The sequence below is a fragment of the Penicillium angulare genome (assembly GCF_028827245.1).
Source record: "Penicillium angulare strain IBT 27051 chromosome Unknown utg000004l_segment0_segment0, whole genome shotgun sequence".
Lineage (NCBI taxonomy): Eukaryota > Fungi > Ascomycota > Eurotiomycetes > Eurotiales > Aspergillaceae > Penicillium > Penicillium angulare.
Window position 1 is genome coordinate 3,394,834 of NW_026623163.1, and position 18,973 is coordinate 3,413,806.

The 18,973-nt window shown below is 45.6% G+C and overlaps 9 protein-coding genes across 9 annotated transcripts; 5 read left to right on the forward strand and 4 right to left on the reverse strand.

Annotated features, from left to right (window-relative positions):
- Window positions 1-702: 702 nt before the first annotated feature.
- N7478_005210 (uncharacterized protein) lies at window positions 703-1,062 on the forward strand (the record flags this gene model as incomplete). Its single annotated transcript, XM_056921424.1, has 1 exon — window positions 703-1,062. One exon carries the CDS (start codon window positions 703-705, stop codon window positions 1,060-1,062), a length of 360 nt encoding a protein of 119 aa, XP_056779461.1.
- A 608-nt stretch (window positions 1,063-1,670) lies between these two features.
- N7478_005211 (uncharacterized protein) lies at window positions 1,671-6,254 on the reverse strand (the record flags this gene model as incomplete). The annotated part of the gene is given in 8 exon segments (XM_056921425.1): window positions 1,671-1,799; window positions 1,873-3,826; window positions 3,898-4,163; window positions 4,219-5,278; window positions 5,345-5,588; window positions 5,642-5,939; window positions 6,015-6,141; window positions 6,160-6,254. 8 exon segments carry the CDS (start codon window positions 6,252-6,254, stop codon window positions 1,671-1,673), a joined length of 4,173 nt encoding a protein of 1,390 aa, XP_056779462.1.
- A 618-nt stretch (window positions 6,255-6,872) lies between these two features.
- Window positions 6,873-7,723, forward strand: N7478_005212 (SDR family NAD(P)-dependent oxidoreductase; the record flags this gene model as incomplete). Its single annotated transcript, XM_056921426.1, has 2 exons — window positions 6,873-7,161; window positions 7,233-7,723. The coding sequence occupies 2 exons, from the start codon at window positions 6,873-6,875 to the stop codon at window positions 7,721-7,723; spliced, it is 780 nt and encodes a 259-aa protein (XP_056779463.1).
- A 174-nt stretch (window positions 7,724-7,897) lies between these two features.
- N7478_005213 (glycoside hydrolase family 95 protein) lies at window positions 7,898-10,234 on the reverse strand (the record flags this gene model as incomplete). Its single annotated transcript, XM_056921427.1, has 1 exon — window positions 7,898-10,234. One exon carries the CDS (start codon window positions 10,232-10,234, stop codon window positions 7,898-7,900), a length of 2,337 nt encoding a protein of 778 aa, XP_056779464.1.
- Window positions 10,235-10,822: 588 nt separating this feature from the next.
- N7478_005214 (uncharacterized protein) lies at window positions 10,823-11,976 on the reverse strand (the record flags this gene model as incomplete). Its single annotated transcript, XM_056921428.1, has 3 exons — window positions 10,823-11,418; window positions 11,483-11,760; window positions 11,960-11,976. 3 exons carry the CDS (start codon window positions 11,974-11,976, stop codon window positions 10,823-10,825), a joined length of 891 nt encoding a protein of 296 aa, XP_056779465.1.
- A 733-nt stretch (window positions 11,977-12,709) lies between these two features.
- N7478_005215 (uncharacterized protein) lies at window positions 12,710-13,002 on the forward strand (the record flags this gene model as incomplete). Its single annotated transcript, XM_056921429.1, has 2 exons — window positions 12,710-12,781; window positions 12,829-13,002. 2 exons carry the CDS (start codon window positions 12,710-12,712, stop codon window positions 13,000-13,002), a joined length of 246 nt encoding a protein of 81 aa, XP_056779466.1.
- A 793-nt stretch (window positions 13,003-13,795) lies between these two features.
- On the forward strand, window positions 13,796-15,316 carry N7478_005216 (uncharacterized protein; the record flags this gene model as incomplete). Its single annotated transcript, XM_056921430.1, has 3 exons — window positions 13,796-14,279; window positions 14,337-15,084; window positions 15,139-15,316. 3 exons carry the CDS (start codon window positions 13,796-13,798, stop codon window positions 15,314-15,316), a joined length of 1,410 nt encoding a protein of 469 aa, XP_056779467.1.
- Window positions 15,317-15,822: 506 nt separating this feature from the next.
- On the forward strand, window positions 15,823-16,473 carry N7478_005217 (uncharacterized protein; the record flags this gene model as incomplete). The annotated part of the gene is made up of 1 exon (XM_056921431.1): window positions 15,823-16,473. The coding sequence occupies one exon, from the start codon at window positions 15,823-15,825 to the stop codon at window positions 16,471-16,473; it is 651 nt and encodes a 216-aa protein (XP_056779468.1).
- A 988-nt stretch (window positions 16,474-17,461) lies between these two features.
- On the reverse strand, window positions 17,462-17,752 carry N7478_005218 (uncharacterized protein; the record flags this gene model as incomplete). Its single annotated transcript, XM_056921432.1, has 1 exon — window positions 17,462-17,752. One exon carries the CDS (start codon window positions 17,750-17,752, stop codon window positions 17,462-17,464), a length of 291 nt encoding a protein of 96 aa, XP_056779469.1.
- Between the last annotated feature and the right edge of the window lie 1,221 nt (window positions 17,753-18,973).

An 18,973-nucleotide genomic window follows, 5' to 3' on the forward strand; every position in this document is an offset into this window, starting at 1 on the left:
TTTGCTTGAGTCTTAGTTCGAGGTCAATATTTGAAACCGGCGCTTATATTTCACTTTTATCAAAATAGAAAGCCTTTGTTGGAAGGGTCCGGAACAGATATTCTTTTAGCACAGCGTATAGCAATATGTCTTTGTCTCATGGTTTTACTCTGTGTGGACCTTCTTGCCAAATGTATAAAATGAGCTCATTATCTCTCTAAGTCGAGTATCCATACAGTCCACCAAGTTCGAACACTCCTTGAATTGAATCAATCATTACAAACATTCAATATACTTAGAGTCCATATTATTATCTTCACTAGCCAATGACGGCTTGTCGTTGCCTTCGAGCTTGCCTCTGTGGAGGTAACCGCTCTCCTTCATCTAGTAGCAATGAGGATGTTTCTTCTTCTCAAAAACGCCCGGCCATCAACTTTGGCCTCATTAGAGACCCTCTTCGAGATCAAAAGTCACTTCAATCTCGAGGCGCACAAGTATCGTTGGATTGAAGCCCCTGCAGAACCTGGCTGCCCCATTTTTCGAAACTTACTGACGGTTGAACAGCTTGAAAATGACGCCGAAATTGACGTCCCGGAAGATGATTGTATGCTTTCAGATCTAAAACTCCCTGACGAATTCCGGTTGCTTGAGCCTTGGACAACTTATCGGGTGTACTTTGGTGAAAATATCTGAATCGGCCACGTTACACCTGGTGTTATCATCATGCAAAACATCAAGCGTACACACGAAAGCCCCAATATCTCGGAGCTTGCTTTAACTATATATAATAGAGAGTACGATTCAACTGCAGACTTGCGACATATTTTCTTCACAACCGTTATAAACGAACAGACTCGAACTCTTATTACTGAAGATTTGTACCCATCTTGGCCAACTGCTCCGGTAATGACTTGGGAGCATGGTACCCCGCAATTTGAACAAATCATCGGTACGCGGCTTGGACACCTTACTGGGTATATTGTTGGCGGCTTTGATCGTGGAACTCGCCGCATTGCCCGTGTAGTGGGCTATTCTCTTTATCGAGATATTTTGGATTTGCGCTTCGACATCGAGCCTATGTAAATCATTCGCAGATTGAAATTTCCCAAAAAGCGCTGTTTGGTGCTATATTAATATGAGAACCTCTTGTAAGTCCTCGTTACTTTGATATTGGCGAATGTAAAGTTGGACAGGTCGGCGTTTCTGAATGTTTTGTGAGGGGCGGAGGAAAGGTTTCGAAAATTCCCTTGGCATTGTAAGACCGCAATATAGTAGATAAGTATAAGAAAAATGAAGCTGTTTCTTTATTCCATAAATCTTTGTACCAGGAGACGAGTCTTCTTATTGCAAAATATGTGCAGTTTTGGATGTTGAAGGTCAATTATGTGCTATTGTTCTGAGTAGACTTTCAAGGTTGGATGGATAGTAAATTAGATTTAAAGGTCTAGTCAAACTCAATCGAATAATCCTTAACCGACGAACAATAATGATAGGGATGTTTTAAAATGCAATGGGGAGTTTGGATCGGGAAAAGACATCTAATTAGATAAGTCTAAACATATGACATGCACCGGTTTATCAAAGCAAAGAAATATACCGCTAAGCCACTGACTTAAGTCAGGTTGGGCACCTTTGAGAGTACAAAGGTATCATGTAAGTTAAAAATGGCTTTCTCAAAGCCCAGACAATCACTAGTGGCGACCGCGCACCCGTGTCAGATAGGTAATAACCAATACCATGGTGAAGTTGAAAGCTATGAATCCAATGAAGACACCGACATTGCGAGCGCGGTGACTGTAGCTATAATCATATTGTGTGTACTAAGGGTGTGTCTTGTTAGTCGAACCAATCTCGCTAGAGTAAGTAGCACGATAAAAGGGTATTAATACTTACATATGACTGACCATCCTTGTACGGGCAGTACTGACAGTTTTCAGCACTGTCAGGATTGACCAGAAACCCAGTAGCCGTTTTGAGAAAAGATTCGGCATATTGGTAGCAGGTTGTACCGTTGAGCGGTTGAAAGATAGAGACCTCAGAGTCTGTGCAATGAAGTGGCAGATTGTGCAACACGTCCACTACTATACCTTCGTTCAAGTAGAATAGGGGGGAGACCTTGTAGTACCAGCTCCATCCGGATGGTGTCACAGGCTTGGGTGATAAGGTACCGGCAAAAGTATTGCAGAACATGAAGAAAAAGCCGTTGGAAGAAAGAGCGGCTTCAACAGTGGGCATCAATGAGGCGCATAGTTGAGCTAAGCTCGTAGCAAACACAGAGAAAAGCTGATACATCAAGAAGCTGTATCCGGCATGGTTGGAGTCCTGGTAGTAGCCTGTGGGGAAGTACCATAGAAGCCAATACACAAGTGAGGTGAAGAAGGCATATGGAAGCTCCACGATAATGGCAGATAGGTTGAAAGTTAGCCAGTGGTAGGTCAGACTCTCGCGTTCGCGGTGCTCAAAAATGTTTCTCAAGGTCACGAATCTTGGTTGAATTTGCAACCCAAGAGGCGGGCCTACAATCAGGGACATGAATGATGAGAACACGCGGTTGTAAGCACCTTGCTGTGTTGACGGCGAGTTGAGATAAGTCATTCCATTAAGCAGTGCATTTCCAGCATTCAACCAGAACTTAGCTCGAACATAATCCGGCTCTCGCCAGTAGTAGAGCCAAGTTCGTTTGACCATGACAAAAAGCTGGTAATGGAATGGAGCGGCATATAGCGACTGCGGATTATCGTTTCCAAAGTCACTTGTGTGGTTAGTCTCAGAGGGCACCACTGCATTGTGGCCTTCCAAGCCCTTTTCATGACTTTTCTTCCAAATTTCCGCCCAATCAGTTTGAACATCTCTGCGAGTGCCAGCGCCAATGATTTCCAAAAAGTACTCTGCGGGATTTTCTCCTTCGCGGCAAGGCCGAGCATGCAAGGCAAAATGAGCAATTGCCTTCTCACAGTCTTTACCCAGAGGCCCGTCATATACCACCTTTCCACCACGAGCAAGCAGATAGAGCTCATCAAAGATCCCGATCAATTCTGCAGCAGGCTGATGAATGGTGCAGATAATTGCCTGTCCGGAGTCTGCCAGCTTTCGCAAAAGTCGAACAATAGAATATGCTGACTGGCCATCAAGTCCGGATGTAGGTTCGTCCAAAAACAGAATATCAGGCTTCGCGGCCATTTCAACGCCAATGCTAACCCTTTTCCGCTGTTCCAGGTTAAGGCCAGCTCCAGGAGTTCCTATCAATGCATTTGCAATTGAAGCCATGTCCAGTGAACGAATGACTTCCTCGACATATGCATCTTTCTCTTCGAGCGAGAACTCTTGCGGTCGGCGAAGCCGGGCTGTCATCTGCAATGCCTCGCGTACACTTTGCGTGGGCAAGTGGATGTCCTGCTGCTGCACATATCCCATATGGCGATTGAAGGATCTGGAGAGAATCTTTCCATTAAGCGCAAGCGTTCCTGACAATGTTCCAGTCTTTGATCGCCCGGCTAGAGCATTTAATAACGTGGTTTTACCGGCTCCAGACACGCCCATTAGCGCTTTCATATGGCCACTGTGAACTAACCCATTAATGTCCGACAAAAGTCGTTTCTGTCCATCCTTAGTTTGCACATCAAAATTAAGCCTTGTCCAAGTCAAACTGCTCGACTTATTCTTGATCCTCTCGTTGAAACGTGCATCGGGAGTAGTCTCGTCCTGAATTGGGGGAACGTCCAAATCAGCAGGTCCGCTCTCTTGGTCACCAGATTTAGAGCCGGGAGAAGATTTTGTGGACTTCATTCCACGGTAAAATACAGTGGCTAAACGACCTGCTGGTTGTTTTAGTCGCTCCATGCCAGCTCTGCTTCATTGTTAGTACAGGTGTATATGTCAAACAGGGGAGTAAGTGGCAAAGCAGTGTTGTAGACTTACGCTGCAGCTAGACCAAAAATAATAAAGAAAGCCACATTGACCCCAAGATCTCTCCAAAGATTACCCTCCTCAAAGCCATACTGCGCTCTGATATATGACATTCCCGACACGAATCGCTGGCCAGGTTCAGAGCCTACCACAGCACACACTTGATTGGCGATGTCATTATAATCAGGTCCAGATGGTACCAAGTCGGATGTGCTGCACTCGTAGGTTAGACTGGCAAACTCATTGATCATAACAGATTCAAATCCGTAATGAAGCGGCTGGATATTTGGTTAGCCAATCTCCTATCAGTGCCAAGTTGAAGGGTATACCTACGTTCAAGTATCTCAACCAGCCTAGCCACGCCTGCATCTGAGGTATAGGAACGTATAGACCAGTGTACAAGACGTACATGTTGAAGAAAATTCCGACGGGAAGAACAGCACGGTACATGTTAGACGAAAAGACTGCCACCGAGCGGAAGAACATGGACAACGCCAAGTGTTCAACATATACTACGATGAACCAGGTGAAGAAGTGGCTGGCATCTTGCTGGAACCCAGTCAAAAAGTATAGAGGAATGTTCCAGAATACAACAAATATTTTCCACACAATATCCGTCATGATCAGCCCGAATCCATAGGCCATGGGTCGGTAAAGTCGGTATCTCTTGTGCTTAAGGATTAGTTGCCGTTGCGCAAAAGTGCTACGAAACTCCGCCATTGCCTGGAGAGCAGGAACAAGAACTGAGTAGAAAAGAGCAGATGCGAATATGAAGAGAGAACCTGTGTTTCGCTGTTGATTTCGGAATAGGGTTCCTAGAATCAGGCTCTGAACAACAATGCAAATAGCTTCCACGAGAATAGCGCTGTAATTATGCTGAATGATGCGGACTTGGCGCATTGCACAGTATGCGATCTGTTGATATAGCGGTAGAGCATACTGGTGGGATTTGCCAGGTCGAATCACGGCAGGAAGGGACTTTGATATCTGTACAGATGATTGTAGCGCTTTAAAATGTGGACTGCTTCGGAATCTGCTCTGGAACTCGCTTGGTGTGCGAGGTACTTGACTTTTATAAGACTCGTGTACACGGCGAACGCCAGGGTCAGCGGACATGGAGTTCAGAAAGTCGGTGGTTGTGGTGGCGGATGAACATTCAAATCCCAGACTCGAGAAGTATGCCTTGGCTTCCGGGATCGTTCCATAGAATATTTGGTGACCTCCGTTAATGACAATGACCTTGTCGAAGTATGGAACAACAGCATCACTTCCTTGGTAAACACTCATGGCAGTCACACACTGGCTTTGTGTAGTCCACTCCCGCATCATTTCCATAAATTCGAGTGTTGTTGAAGAGTCTAGCCCATTGGTCGGATTATCCAAACAAATCAGCCTAAATTTAGAGAGTAAGTATCAGTATCTCCAATGCAAATCTTAAATAAAAAGTGAACTGAAATACCTTGCACGTGTAGCAAGCGCCTCAGCCAAGGAGACACGACGTCTCTCACCCCCACTCACTCCTCGGACATAAGCGTCTCCAACTTTGGTGTTCAGTACATGACTGAGACCAACCAGTTGTGCGAGAGATTGAACCTTCTCGTCGATTTCTGACGCCGATAACTGAGGACCAGAACGTGCCCTCACTGCGAACCGCAGCGTTTCAAAAACAGTCAAGGTTGGGAAATGGTCATCAGACTCGCCTTCTCTTGTTTAGTACATCTAATCTTGCAAGGGAGAAGTTCCGATGAAAGCTTACCGCAAAATACAGCATCTTGTGGATGTTTATCTATAATAGAGCTCATCGGCTCTCCTCCGAAGGTCAAGTTTCCTTGCACGCCCTTATACTCACTCCACATGCCGGCTAGGATTTTCAAGAATGTTGTGCAGCCACTACCGGGCTTGCCAATGACTAAAATCATCTCGCCAGGCTCGATGGCTGCAGAAAATCCATGCAGGATAAGCCGTGATGACGGGCGATGCATATTCTTCAGGATGGGCTCCAACAGACCCAAGCCTGATTTCGCGTCTGTTAAAACACTAGGGGCAGGTAAGGCCTTTGCTTCCCGTGTTAGTATTTCGTCGCTCGATCTGGAGAAAAGGCTGAGAAATCGGAGTCATTTATTACTTACACCTGTGCCGGTTCCTTCAACTTTAATATCATCAACAACGATCCTTGAAGATTGAGGGTTTTGCTCTTGGGCATGATGAGAAGACAGAAACCTCTTCACGCTCAAGGAAATGGGCTCGACGACCACACTATTAGATAAAACAGACATTGAGTCGTCAGATAACCCAGTAAATTCCATAGCCATGGTTGGTTTGTTGTCAACAGGCGCTGTCATGGTATTCTTCTCCAAATCCCGTTGCATGGTGTCTGTTGCTTGGTAATTCTCCGGTGGGATCATGAATATGGAGAGATTCAATCCAATGAGTCTTGCAGATTGCAAGAGAACTGTTTCGAGAGTAGAACGACATTTTGAGAGGTATTACTAGCGGGCTTAAATATAAAAGAAAATTGGTTGTTCACTGTCACTTCAAGAGTGGAGGAATAGCATAGATTCGCGGACTTCTTAAAGGAGCTTCGGGGGTGACTCCACTATTACCCTGTTAGTCATCTGAAGGACATCCTAAAGGAGTTTCGGAGTTAGCCTGATCTGGGACAGCGTCCAGTAATAAATGAGTTAGTCATCGTTCTTGGATGCTGAGCTAACCCGATTTAATCCTCCTAAAGGAGTCGCGGATCAATGTGCAGCCTTGCACTCCAGAGCCCAACGTGGCAAGAATATTTGAGCAGAGTGCGCTAATCCTATATTGATAAGATAACGGATCTTAGGTATTACGGAATTGAACGTGGATCCAGTTTTTTGGCGTAGCAAACTTCCGAGATCGTAGATATAAATCAATGTCGCCCTCCGGCTGCTCTTACCCTTCCAAGGTTAATATTTTCCCAATCTATCTCTATCCTCCCCCAGGACGATATACAAAGAATGACTCTCAAAACTGGTCTCCAAGGCACCCATGTTCTCATAACAGGTGGAACACGTGGTATGGGTCAGGCAATGGTTCGCCAGTTCCTCCAAGAAGGAGCCGACGTGTCATATTGCGCCCGCACTGTCACCAATACTGAATATGATGAGATACATTCGTCTCTCCCAGCCAACAATCATGCCCGAGCATTTGGAACGGCATTTGACGTTTCTTCCAAAGAAGCTATCGTCGATTGGGTTAACAAGTCTGCTGAGCGGGTGGGGCGTATCGACGTCGTCATTGCGAATGGTTTGTATCCTACCCACATCTCCTCATATTACAGAAAACAATGAAAATAAATTTGCTAATTTTTTACCTAGCATCTCCAATGCACATGGAAGGAGAAACAGAGCATTGGCAGAGTAGTTTCGCGATTGATGTCATGGGATTTGTGGAATTAGTCAAGGCCGCCGAGCCGTATCTTGAGAAATCTCCACAAGCCTCTATTATCGTGCAGAGCTCTTTCATGGGTCGAGAGTTCTACCGCAGTCCACCTGCAGCATATGGACCATGTAAAGCTGCCCAGCTGCAGCATGTGCAGGAACTCTCACATTACTTGGGCCCCAAGGGTATTAGAGTCAACGCTATCTCGCCGGGCCCAGTTCTCTGCGAGGGAGGCTCCTGGGAAAAATCGATGAAAACAATGCCGGACTGGGTGGAAGAGCAACGGTTGAAAATTCCCTTGAAAAGACTAGGAGAACCGCAGGAAATTTCAAATGTCGCAGTCTTCTTAGCGAGTCCGTTAGCTAGCTTTGTCACCGGAACAAATGTTCTGGTGGATGGAGGTATTCATGTGGGGACACAGTTCTAGATAGTATACCTATATTTATCCCGTTTTATACGATTTGAGGACGGCGAATGTCTAGATACCGAATCGGTCAAAGAGGCAAATATATCAAAAATCTTTCAATTATCATAGTCGCGAACTTATACACTTCATTGTATTCCTCTGTTATTCATGCAAAAGCGTTCAATACTTGTCGCTTCAGATTTCAATCTCGGATCCTTTTGCGTTTAGGACTCTCAGCTTCTTCCTTCTTCCATAAACAGTGGCGCTCTGTACAACACCCTCTGAATCCCATGAGAAATCGACTTGACCACCGCCTCGGAGCTGCAAACCACTTACAGATCCACCTACCCACGAAGAAGATATCGCGGGACCCAGGACGATGGTTTGGATGCCATTATCTTGGTGAGATTGCGGTAGATCTTGAATCAAAATTTCCGTAACTGCAGCAACAAATCCAAAGTTGGCATCAATTTGAAAGGGCGGGCTCTTGCCAGAATACTGCGAAAGACCATTTCCGGCCATGTTCTGCTGTATGGCAAAGCGGAGCTCATAGTTCGCCTCATAAGTGTTGTTTAGCCGAGCCCAGCATGCGGATCTCCAGACCTTTTCCCATCCAGCATTTGTCTCGTCTGTTTTGCCATCACCCCGAGACCATAACATGGTTTCAACTGCGGTGCTAATGGTTCTGTTGTATTCTTCGATGGCAACACTATAACCGGGATACCATCCTGAAAGACCGCTCAGATGGCGATGAGTATCATTTTTCACATCGAGATCCAACTTCCATTCTTGTAGCTGCCCCCACGACCCAATGTGAATACCGCGATCTAGGCGAGCTAGAGTATCCACGACTCTGTTGTAAAAGTTTTGATCATCATCGCCGCTATCAGACCAAGTAGCTAGAATTCGGTCAAAGAGCTCCCATAGCTGTTGTTGGTACATAGAGCAGCCAAAAGTTGTTGAGCCATGCTCAGGCGAATTGCAGGGATTTACAACCAAAGTGCCATCTTTGAAGTAGAGATCATCCTGCAGCTGCGACAACCAAAATATGGCAGAGCCCTTGAGCAAAGGATAGCCTTGTTTCCGATACCATGTAACATCATTAGAATAATCCAGCCAGTTCGGAATGTGGAGCGCCATCCAAGTGCCTGCTAAAGGGAAATCAGCCCATACAGCCTCATTCTTCATTCCCGTATACCCGAATGTATTGATCTCGTCATGAATGACCCAGGATGAATTAGTTGCGCCGTATAAAAGACTGGCGGTTTCTTGGCCGTAAGGTACCCAAGTGTCTTCAATAAAATCCCAGAGACATTGTTGAAGCTTTCCAAGTCCGACTTGTGGTGCGGCCCAGTAGTTCATCTGAATATTGATATCTGCGTGATAATCCGCACTCCATGCAGGGTATTGGTCTGCTGCCCAGCGGCCCTGGAGATTTGCTGGAAGTGAATTGTCGCGGGACGAAGCAATCAGCAGATAGCGACCGTAATCAACAAGCAAGGCCTCAAGCCAAGGATCTCCAGTAGTGATGTTGTAGTTTGAAATAATTTCCGCAGTTTCGATTTCACTGGAGCCTAGTGGGTCGAGAAGCTGGAGAGAGAAAGTATCAAAAAGGCTCTGATGGTCTTTGACATGCCGAGCAAGAATTTCATCGAAGAATTGCGATGCTGCAGCAGAAACCGATTTTCTTACTGCGGCAGTGGGATCTACTCCTCGGAAGGAAAAGCCAGCTGCTCTGTTGCCTTTCTTCTGGTCATAATCCGACCCTGCTCCCAGCACAATTGTTACATTTGTATTGCTTGATGATTTTGGTAGAATAATTGAATTCCCAGTGCATTGAGCTGCCGAGGGCTGTAATGCTTGAGAAACTCCTACAAATCTCATTCCAGGGTCAGCAAGTTGGCCACTTATTTGAAGTTGACTACCAACACATGTTGTCTTTGCCAATGTAGAGTTCAGGTAATTGTTGCTGAGTCCGAACTTCACGGATGGAAGAGTAGAGTTAGAGACGATCTGGTAGACACAAATATCGTCTGGCTGGGAACAAAAGATAGATGTATTGAACTCTTGGCTTCCACTTGTGAATCGCACAGAATAAACGCCGTGCTCAAGATCCAGTCCTCTAAAGTAAGATGAATAACTCTCCAGGCCATCTATCTCAACGGTAAGGTTTGCAAGAGGCGTATAGGAACCATATGAATAGATTGGACTCAAAAGTTCATCAACATTCCCAGTGCCATTCTTGAATATTTCTTCGCGTATTCTAGGAAGAAAGTGAGATCGGTCACTTGTCGGATTGCCCCCGAAATAGCTTTTGTTTTCGAATGGTCCGCCAGACCAGAGGCTGTCTAGATTGACATTGATTGACTCCGCACCGGGCTCACCGGTGGGCATGAAACCCAACCGGCCATTTCCCAAAGGGTAAGCCTGTTGTTCAATAGAATCAAAGCTAGCCGGGGATTTTGACCACAGCCGTTTCGCTGCTGATAGATTGCACAATCCAACGATGATAATCGCCTCTTTGACGAACATTCTCGGTGGTTTTGGCTGGTGGCTAGACCCTTTAACGCATATCAGCCAGTGGTCGTGAGTTTGATGAAATGTAAAAATCAAATCCCCGTGGGGAGTTCACTCAATTCTTTTTTCTCGTGAGCAGTCCATGATTTAATATTTCTCCGAACTTCATCGAGGAATCGGATGTCCGTAACGTAGATCATGCACGCGTGCGGGGAAAGTTCATAGTTTTGCAGAAATTAATTACCCGTAATCCCCGTCGAATAATGCAACAGTGGAAAATCCCTACGTACTTCTTTGAATTAAAAGACGTATGCATACAATTATCCGCAGGCGAAAATAACCTGATCAGCGCCTTAGAATTACCCGATGTTTTGATACGAAATCTGAAGACATGACAATAGCTAGCTAGCTTTCAAATGCTCTAGGACAAAATTGATATCTAAACCACGTCCGCGTCCAAACGATTTAGGCTCCGCTAGCTGTTTATCATTCTATTTTTATAGAAAGCTCAACGAAGCCAAGGATTGCAATTTGAAAAGAACCAATGGGGTATGAAGAGCGTCTTCTCTTTTCAGCCTGGGCTTTTTGTTCTCGCGTTCTCTGTCAAATATCAACACGAACTCCCACGTACTCGAAGATCTCGGAGGAATTGGAAGGATTATTTTCGCCTTGGAAGATAATTTCGTGGGCAATCTTCATTTTCAGGTAGCCTTTGTCAAAAAACATAAATTCGACCACCTCCGATGAGCATTCAACATCCAATAAACAAGCATCATTGCTCACCGTTCTTGGGGGAACAAATGGCTTGAGGTCAGGGCAATTTCTGGGATCGATATAAATGTGGCCATTTATTTCTGCCCTTGGTTTTCCGTTTTCGCAGATATCACAATTTGAATCACAGAAGGCATGTATGTCACAGAATTCCACATTTTTCGTCATGCCGCGCGATTCGATATCGAAATGCACTACATATTCAATAGAGTATATATCGTTTGTAGTGGCAGTGCGCTCCAGAGCGAGATCTTGTACATGCTCTTGGTTCGTTGCATTCAAGGCAGACTTGAATGCTGCGTCTACCTTAGCTTTAACAGACCTCTCGCAGTCGATTGCCTTTTGTTTTTCAATCCGTGCCTCTTTAAGTCGTTCTCGTTCGAGATCCTCTTCTTCACGTAGTTCTCCCAGATCATCTTTCCGCTTCTCTCGAAAACCCTTGCACTTGAGGTAGACAAGATTTCGGAGGAAGTGAAAGTGAAACTGGTCTACGAAACCAGTTCAAAGACTCTTTGTCCCGAAATTTATCCAAGTCATCTTTCACGTGCTCATTCGACTTGGGATCTTGAATCTCGCCTGCATCGTCGTCGTCTTCTTCGTCGTCATCGTATCCGTATTCGCTGTCCTCTTCATCATCAAGTTCCAGCGACAGGTCTTCATCGAAGACATCATCATTCAAATTGCCGCCAGATTGCAAGAAAATGGTGAAGGCATTGTCGAACCATTCTGGGTACGACCTTGCATTGTATTTGTGCTCGCTATGGCTTCCACTGTGGGGATTAATGGGTTTGATAAGTCTGTTACGCTCAGTGGTGGCTCTTGGTACGTTTGTTTTGTCTTCCCATATCTGCTAAGTATGCCATAGAGCTTGGGAAGAGTTGTGGGACCCAGCAGTGGCCAAGATGATTCTTGCTGCATGTCTACCCGGGAAAGTGAACGCGACGGGATGCTGCAGCGCGTGGGGCGTACGTCTCGGCCACCCTCATGTCAAAGCCAACTGGACAATTACTTTTTTTTATTTCGATTCACTCGAAATATAGAATTACGGTGATAGAGGGGTTTGATCGACAACTAGTCCAATTCTGAGATAACTAAACTTCGTTCCTATGGACCCAAGCTTTGAATTAATTAAGCTTGTAGCTTTATAAAGCAAGTTCCATACTCCGTATATACTCTGTAATGAAGAGGCCTTCGATGAGCGCCACGTGAGTATCGCTCTTCGCCTCCACGCAAGATAAGGGGAAAGTTGGATTGGGCCTTTGGATTTCGCGTTCTGGATTTCGCGCTCTGTGAGCTGTTTTGTTCGCGTCTATACAAAAAGCAGTGTTTCTTCTCGAGACAGACCCGCATGGTACTTTGATTTCCCGCAAGCTAAACAAAGCCCCACAGCAAATTAGAGAAGAATGTACAGTCGAACATGTATTTGCTGTCGAGCTCGCAAGGTTAAATTTGATCGACAGAGACCATGTGGAGCCTGTTATCGCATGGGGACCGAATGCGTCTATCCTGTAGGGCCAGGGAGGGCGCCTAAACAGAAAAGACAATGGAATGCCGTTGCATTTGTTCTATCAGAAATCTGTTTTCATCCTTCAACCCAGGAGTGCGATCGTACCTGGGGCTATGTTCAAAGAATTTGGAATATTAGGAGCGAAAAGGAAAATAAGGGTAATTTATGGCTGCCAATAAACCGGCTTTTGGCTAAAGCTCAGCGCATACGCGATGCACAAAATATCAGCCGTACAGACAATAAGACACATTGGCGAGTCACCGATGGGCCCCGACAATCTTATAGTGAGCCAACAGTCATTGAACATGAATCTACTGCTTACAATTTCCAGGAGTCAGTTCCTAAGGTATCATCAATTGAGCAGTCTAATTCGGACATCCCTAACAACTCGTGGGACGATGTCTTTGACACTATTCCAAACGACGATATGCTCAGCGCCGTCTATTTACCCGCAGATGGACACTATATTGAGAGCATGATCAATATTTGTATTGGTGATCTTTAAAAGCCAAAGATCGCAAATTTTCATTAACACTGTACATAGACAAGTCATGAATCTCTATTAGTCAGGCAACAAGGCAACAAGGCACACATGTCATGTGGGTCTAAGTGGAATATGAACCACGTGACCCATTCTTGTAGAAACAATTTTGATTCGGTTTGATTCGTTAATCTTGTTCAACCACAGCCAATTTCATCCATATCGTTCCATTATCTTACTCGTCAAGAGTTGCCGTGCACAATCTGCCAGCGTAACTCTGGGACCAGGCGTGCTTCTAGGCGTCACAAATATATGGGTCTTGGTCCCTTGTCTCGGGCTGATTGGTTCGGGAATCATAAGAGAAAATTCTATGCCCCACATGCGCGTTACCATGCTTGGGTGCAAAACTGAGCTTATTTGCCTTCAATTTTGCCTCCATGAAGATTGGGAGTCCAGCACGGGCTTAAGATCATGTCAATACATGGCCAGGTTTGATTGATGAGCATGCACGAGAAAGGATGCAGATCCACTGCAGAACGGTAGAAGCCCAGTCAAGCATTTAAAACGTGGCGAATCCATGGAGATGTTAGCAAATAGAAACAACATCTAATCACCTTCAGCCGTCTTGGCGTGCCGTCAATTCAGGTGGATTTTTCGACAGCAATCACGCAATTCTGGTGGCTTTCTGTTATGTAAAATTTTCTCTTTCGAGAGAGCTTCTTAACTTCCTTTTTTTGCTGTTCTTGGACATCTCATCATCCAGCTATCTGAAAGGTAGAGACGACAGTGGACAAAGTGGTTCAAATCCACAACCAAAATGGCGTCCACAGATTCGAGCACACAAAATGAGTCCCTCGCGGAAGAGCGCGTGGAGAGCCCCGTCCGGTCTTTCTCCGTTCGATCGATCTATCGATCTATTCCCTTCCAAATCGCCATCGCCAGCGGTGTCTCTTTCACTGCTCCGGGCATGTGGGATGCCATGAACAACCTTGGAGCAGGTGGAGCAGCAGTTCCCTACGCGGTTTCTGCAGCTAATGCGCTGGTTTATGGTCTGTTCGCGATCGTCTGTGTTATGGCGGGAGCTATCAACAATCGCATCGGTCTTCGTTTTGGATTGGTTCTGGGATCAATTGGATACCCTATTTATGGCGCTGGTCTTTACACCAACAACTACTCACCAACAACATGGTTTATGCTTTTTGGTAGTGCCTTGTGTGGTATCTCTGCTGGTTTCTTCTGGGCCGCGGAGGCCGCAATTATCATTGGGTACCCAAGTCCTCAAGATCGTGCTTTCTACCTCGGTAAGTTAAATCATATCTGAGCCAGATGAATGATAAAACTGACACCGTATTCAATAGCTATCTGGCAAACTGCCAAGGCAGCCGGTCCTATCGTGGGCGGCGCAATCAGTCTAGGCCTCAACGCCAAGAACTCGGCACAGGGAACAATCAGCGCAGGAACTTATATCGTCTTCATCGTCATTATGTGTCTTGGTCTCCCCATCGCACTTTGTCTGAGTCCAGCAGAGAAGGTCCAGCGTAAGGATAGAACATTGGTTCTAGTGCACAAGCAGCCAACTTGGGCCAAGGAGTTCAAGGCAGCGCTTACGCTGTTCACCACTCGCCGAGTTCTCTTATTGCTCCCTGCTTTCTTCATCAGTTACTTTTACAATGCTTTCATTAGCACCTGGTTAACGGACTACTTCACTGTTCGGTCCCGTGCTTTCTCATCTTTCTTTACCAATTTTGCTGGCATTGCTTCCTCTTTCTTGATTGCGGCGCTGCTGGATCGGCAATCAATCCACATCAAGACTCGGGCAAAGGCCGCATTCTCGGCCATTGTTCTTGTGCTTGTGGGTACTTGGATCTGGGCTTGTATCCTTCAAAATGAGTTCTACAATGCGCCGACTGCTCCCGTATTTGACTGGTTCAAGGGCGGGTTCGGAAAGTCGTATGCTCTCGTTTTCTTTTGGACATTCGGAGGACAGGCATTCCAGCAATATCTTTACTGGCTTGTGGGTCAATACAGTACCGACATCTCTTCTCTCTCATACCACTGTGGTATTTTGAGAGGATTCGAGGCTCTCGGGCAAACTGTTGCTTGGGCGTAAGTTTTCACCGATCCCTTCCTTTTCAATTACAAAATACTAAGAAATCGTAGCATGCAATCTGAGGGCAACGCAAACCACTTTGTCAGTATCGGACTCAACTTTGGCATTACAATCCTTTGTATCTGGCCTACCTGGATTGTTCTATCAGGACTCGAGCATAGCCACGAAGTGCAAGTCACCGTGGATGATGTATCTCACAAGGTACAAGATAATGATACCCAAGCTTAATAAGTGAATATTCAACAGCATTCACCATGCAGGATGAACTTATATCAACAACAATATAATTAATTTCAACAATTCAAAAAAAAATTTCTTGAACTTTCGATAGACATAGAGAAAAATACAAGATTCAAATAATTACCGCAGAGCGCTGCCATTATTCTTATGATACCAATTTAATTTGAAGTATTTAATCTTTCAATGGTTAATCTAGTTACACTATTTATCATAGAAAGCTCATCAAAACATAAAACCCCCACAACCAAGCTGGGCGTATCATACTCGGTTGACCTGGAGAACAGGATAACTAAGCGGCGCGGGTGCAATTACGTTAGCAACAGACCCGTCAAAGAAAAAAAAAACATCAAATTTTGCCCAAAAAGATGCAGGTTTACCAAAATCAAAATCAAAGACAAAAGAATAAGATAAAACCCGGAACTCAGCTTGGGCGATCTCTTCAATTCAGTACTATTTATTCGGAAAATCTCCTTTCATTGCATCCATAATAAATAATGGAGGAATTACCCATCGAGCCAAAGGGTATTTTCTGGCAAAACGACTTCATCACACCAGAGCATGAGCAAAGGCTCATCGCAATCTTCAGAGAGTTAAAGTGGCCCGATCGCCCTGGTCGCATATCTCTCCATTACGGCTACACATTCGACTATAAGACTTTCGGGCTGGATCCGGACATCCCATATCAGGAGTTCCCCGAATGGCTCCAGCCACTGATTCCAACGACAGAGTCTCGCCCACCAGAGCAAGTGTGTCTTCAATATTATCCGCCTGGCGCGGGGATACCCCCCCACACAGATGCGCATATGGCATATGATCAGCTCTATGCACTTTCAATGGGTACGCCGACTATAATGCAATTTCGCCAGGGTGAGAAGCGGAAGGACGTGGATCTTTTGCCTAGGAGTATGATGCAGATGACGGGTGATTCGAGGCTGCATTGGACACATGGGATTAAGAAGAGGAAGACTGATACTTTACCTGATGGGACGGTGAGGCCAAGGGAAGAAAGGTGGAGTATTACTTATCGTTGGAGTAGGGAAGGGGAATGTGAATGTGGAGATCTTGAGTTCTGTGATGTTGTGCAGAGGCGCAATGGGGTTGAGAAGGAGAAGAGATCGGTGAAGGAATTGTCAGAGGGCAGTTGAATTGGTGATGCATCATAAGCGAAAGTTGTATATTTACTATTAAGGTCGTGGAATTGAGCTTCGGCCTATCTAATCGCATAATCAGGTTCATTCCGAGTATTTTGAATCTCTCCGTCGTGTTTATTAGTACACGGTGTGTATTGAATTTGATAAATACTATGTACAGAGGATGCACGAAAACATGGTACAATGGAGGCCACGTCTGTCGAAACCAAATCTGCTTGAAACCAATTTGTTACCACCGCGACAGTGCCCACGATCCCATAGGATGATTTATCTCAAACCATGATTCTTTGGGCGAGGGAGAATGATAAGGGGTTGTCGGTTTGAGTTTCTCTTCTTTTTCTTCACGAATGCCAACAAAATTAAAGGTATCTGGTACATCGGCAGAGGATTCGTCATGTTAGACCGTCATTGCCCGTGGAATCATCGCTTTCAGATACTTGCTGCTGTAAAATTGGAACTTTATAGTGAATGACTTTCCCAAGTCGCCGATTGCAACGAATTTGTGCCATTCCTGACTTGGCTCGCTTGGGGCTTTGAATGTTCAATCGTGTAGCTCTCGTAGCCAAAGCAGATATGCGCGTTGTGAAAATTGGGCAATGCGTGACGAGGTAGAGGCGGGGTTGTATGATATGCGCCACGAAAACCGACAGCCATCTCGTTCAAGTCGCCCAGAAACCCCAAAGACTACATTTTTCTGTTGAAAATCGTATTTATTGCCATTGTGGTAGGAGTAGCCATGTTTTGCATACTCGCTAGAGTATATATTCCATGTTCCGTCGGGATATTTTGTATCAGACTGGATGGAGGGAGAGCTAGACGAATTCCTGGCTTCATCTTTAATTTTCCTCTCCAAGGCGAGCACTTTTTGCATTTTCGATGATTCCGCGTTTTCGTTCTCGACGCATATCTTTGAATTCGATGAACTCTGGGTAATCCCAATCGTCGCTAGTTTCGTCTTCACTGCATGCGTCCCCCAGCTCCGTCAAATCTTCGTCAAATCAACATAGCTTATCGATTGCTTTTCCTGTTCAGTCAGGGCTGTCACTCGGTGATACCATGCCAAATAATCGTAGTTGATCTTTTTCTCCTCAGATAGCTCTTCCTCATCATGATTGCCGTTGACTTGATTGCAATCAACGGGTTCAGGCTTGGGCACTGTTCCGTTTGTATGCGTCGAGACATTCTTCTGCTGCTTAACTATTTCTCTCTGCGCTTTCCATTCCTCGCGTCTTTGGGTCTTGGCTCTCTGAATGCCACGTAGCTTTTGCTCCATTTCTTGCTCTGTTTGAATTTGGTCTTTGGACACATTGATTCGGTTTTCTTAGCCTTGGTATTCTCCTATTCAACCTTTGATTTCCGAGCTCGTCTGTTATCGGCCTTGTTTAATTTGCGTCTGTACTTCCCGGCTTTTCTGACATTGACTGTATCTGTTTTATCGCCTGCCGAACCTGACTCTACCTGGTTGATCGTCGGTTTTCTCGTCTGAGGCATATACGGCTTAATGATCCATGATCCACGGATGCGAGACTAGTGGAACAGAGTCCACTGTATGACGCGCGACGCGTCACGCATCACGTGCCTGATTGTGATCTATTGTGTCACACGTGACCACGCGTCTCCCCATTAAATGCAGAAGTACCTAATACATCTTAGCTTCTTATCTATTCACTATTCCTCTCATTGTGGGGACAAGTTACGTGTATCCATTAGGTGAATGGACATTATAAGCGATACCCCGAGCGCAACAAGGGGCGAGCCAATGAACAAGCTTGCAAATATGCAAGACCGGACATGACGAACAGCCTGGGCCATTTCTACCGTCCCGGAGCCACTAATTGTGGGGACATCCGTGGACCTTCACATCTTTGGATGCCAAGTTACATGTATTCCGTTTCCCCCCGCATGATCTGCATAATCAAGCTGCTGCCCGGGTGTTCTCCGTCCGCCTCCGTCTGATTTGCGGTGGACAAAGAGGCAGCAAAACCCCTGACAGACAAAGCTCGAGATAAGTGGACTACTCAACCCCGCTTGATTCGAGGGGTAAAACGCCACAAACCCCCAAAGTCCAAGAAACAGGATCCATCAGGAGGAGGGCCCAATGGTGAATCTCTGCGTTGATTGATTACCAATTCCAATCTTCATTCATGAACAACGACAGAAAGATGAGGATGTTGCCTTGTGCACCTGAGAGTGGTCGAGGGCAGGGCTAGATCTGAGAAATTCAGGTACACACTTGATCTGCATTGTAATTGGTATTGTCCAATGGGATGAGCCTAGAAAACCAACGTACTCGACTGACGAGTTTCAAATTGAACTTCAATCTAGTCTTCGGCCTTGGATACTTATTAGGGAAAGATTTGCAAGCGCCGATCCCCTGCCGGATTGTTTTCAGGGTGGTGAAGCGGAGATCAGCAGTCCATGTGGGGAACGTGTTGGATGGATGAAGAATTCGCGACATTTTCTATGTATCTTTCCAGGAATTATCACCGAGAAG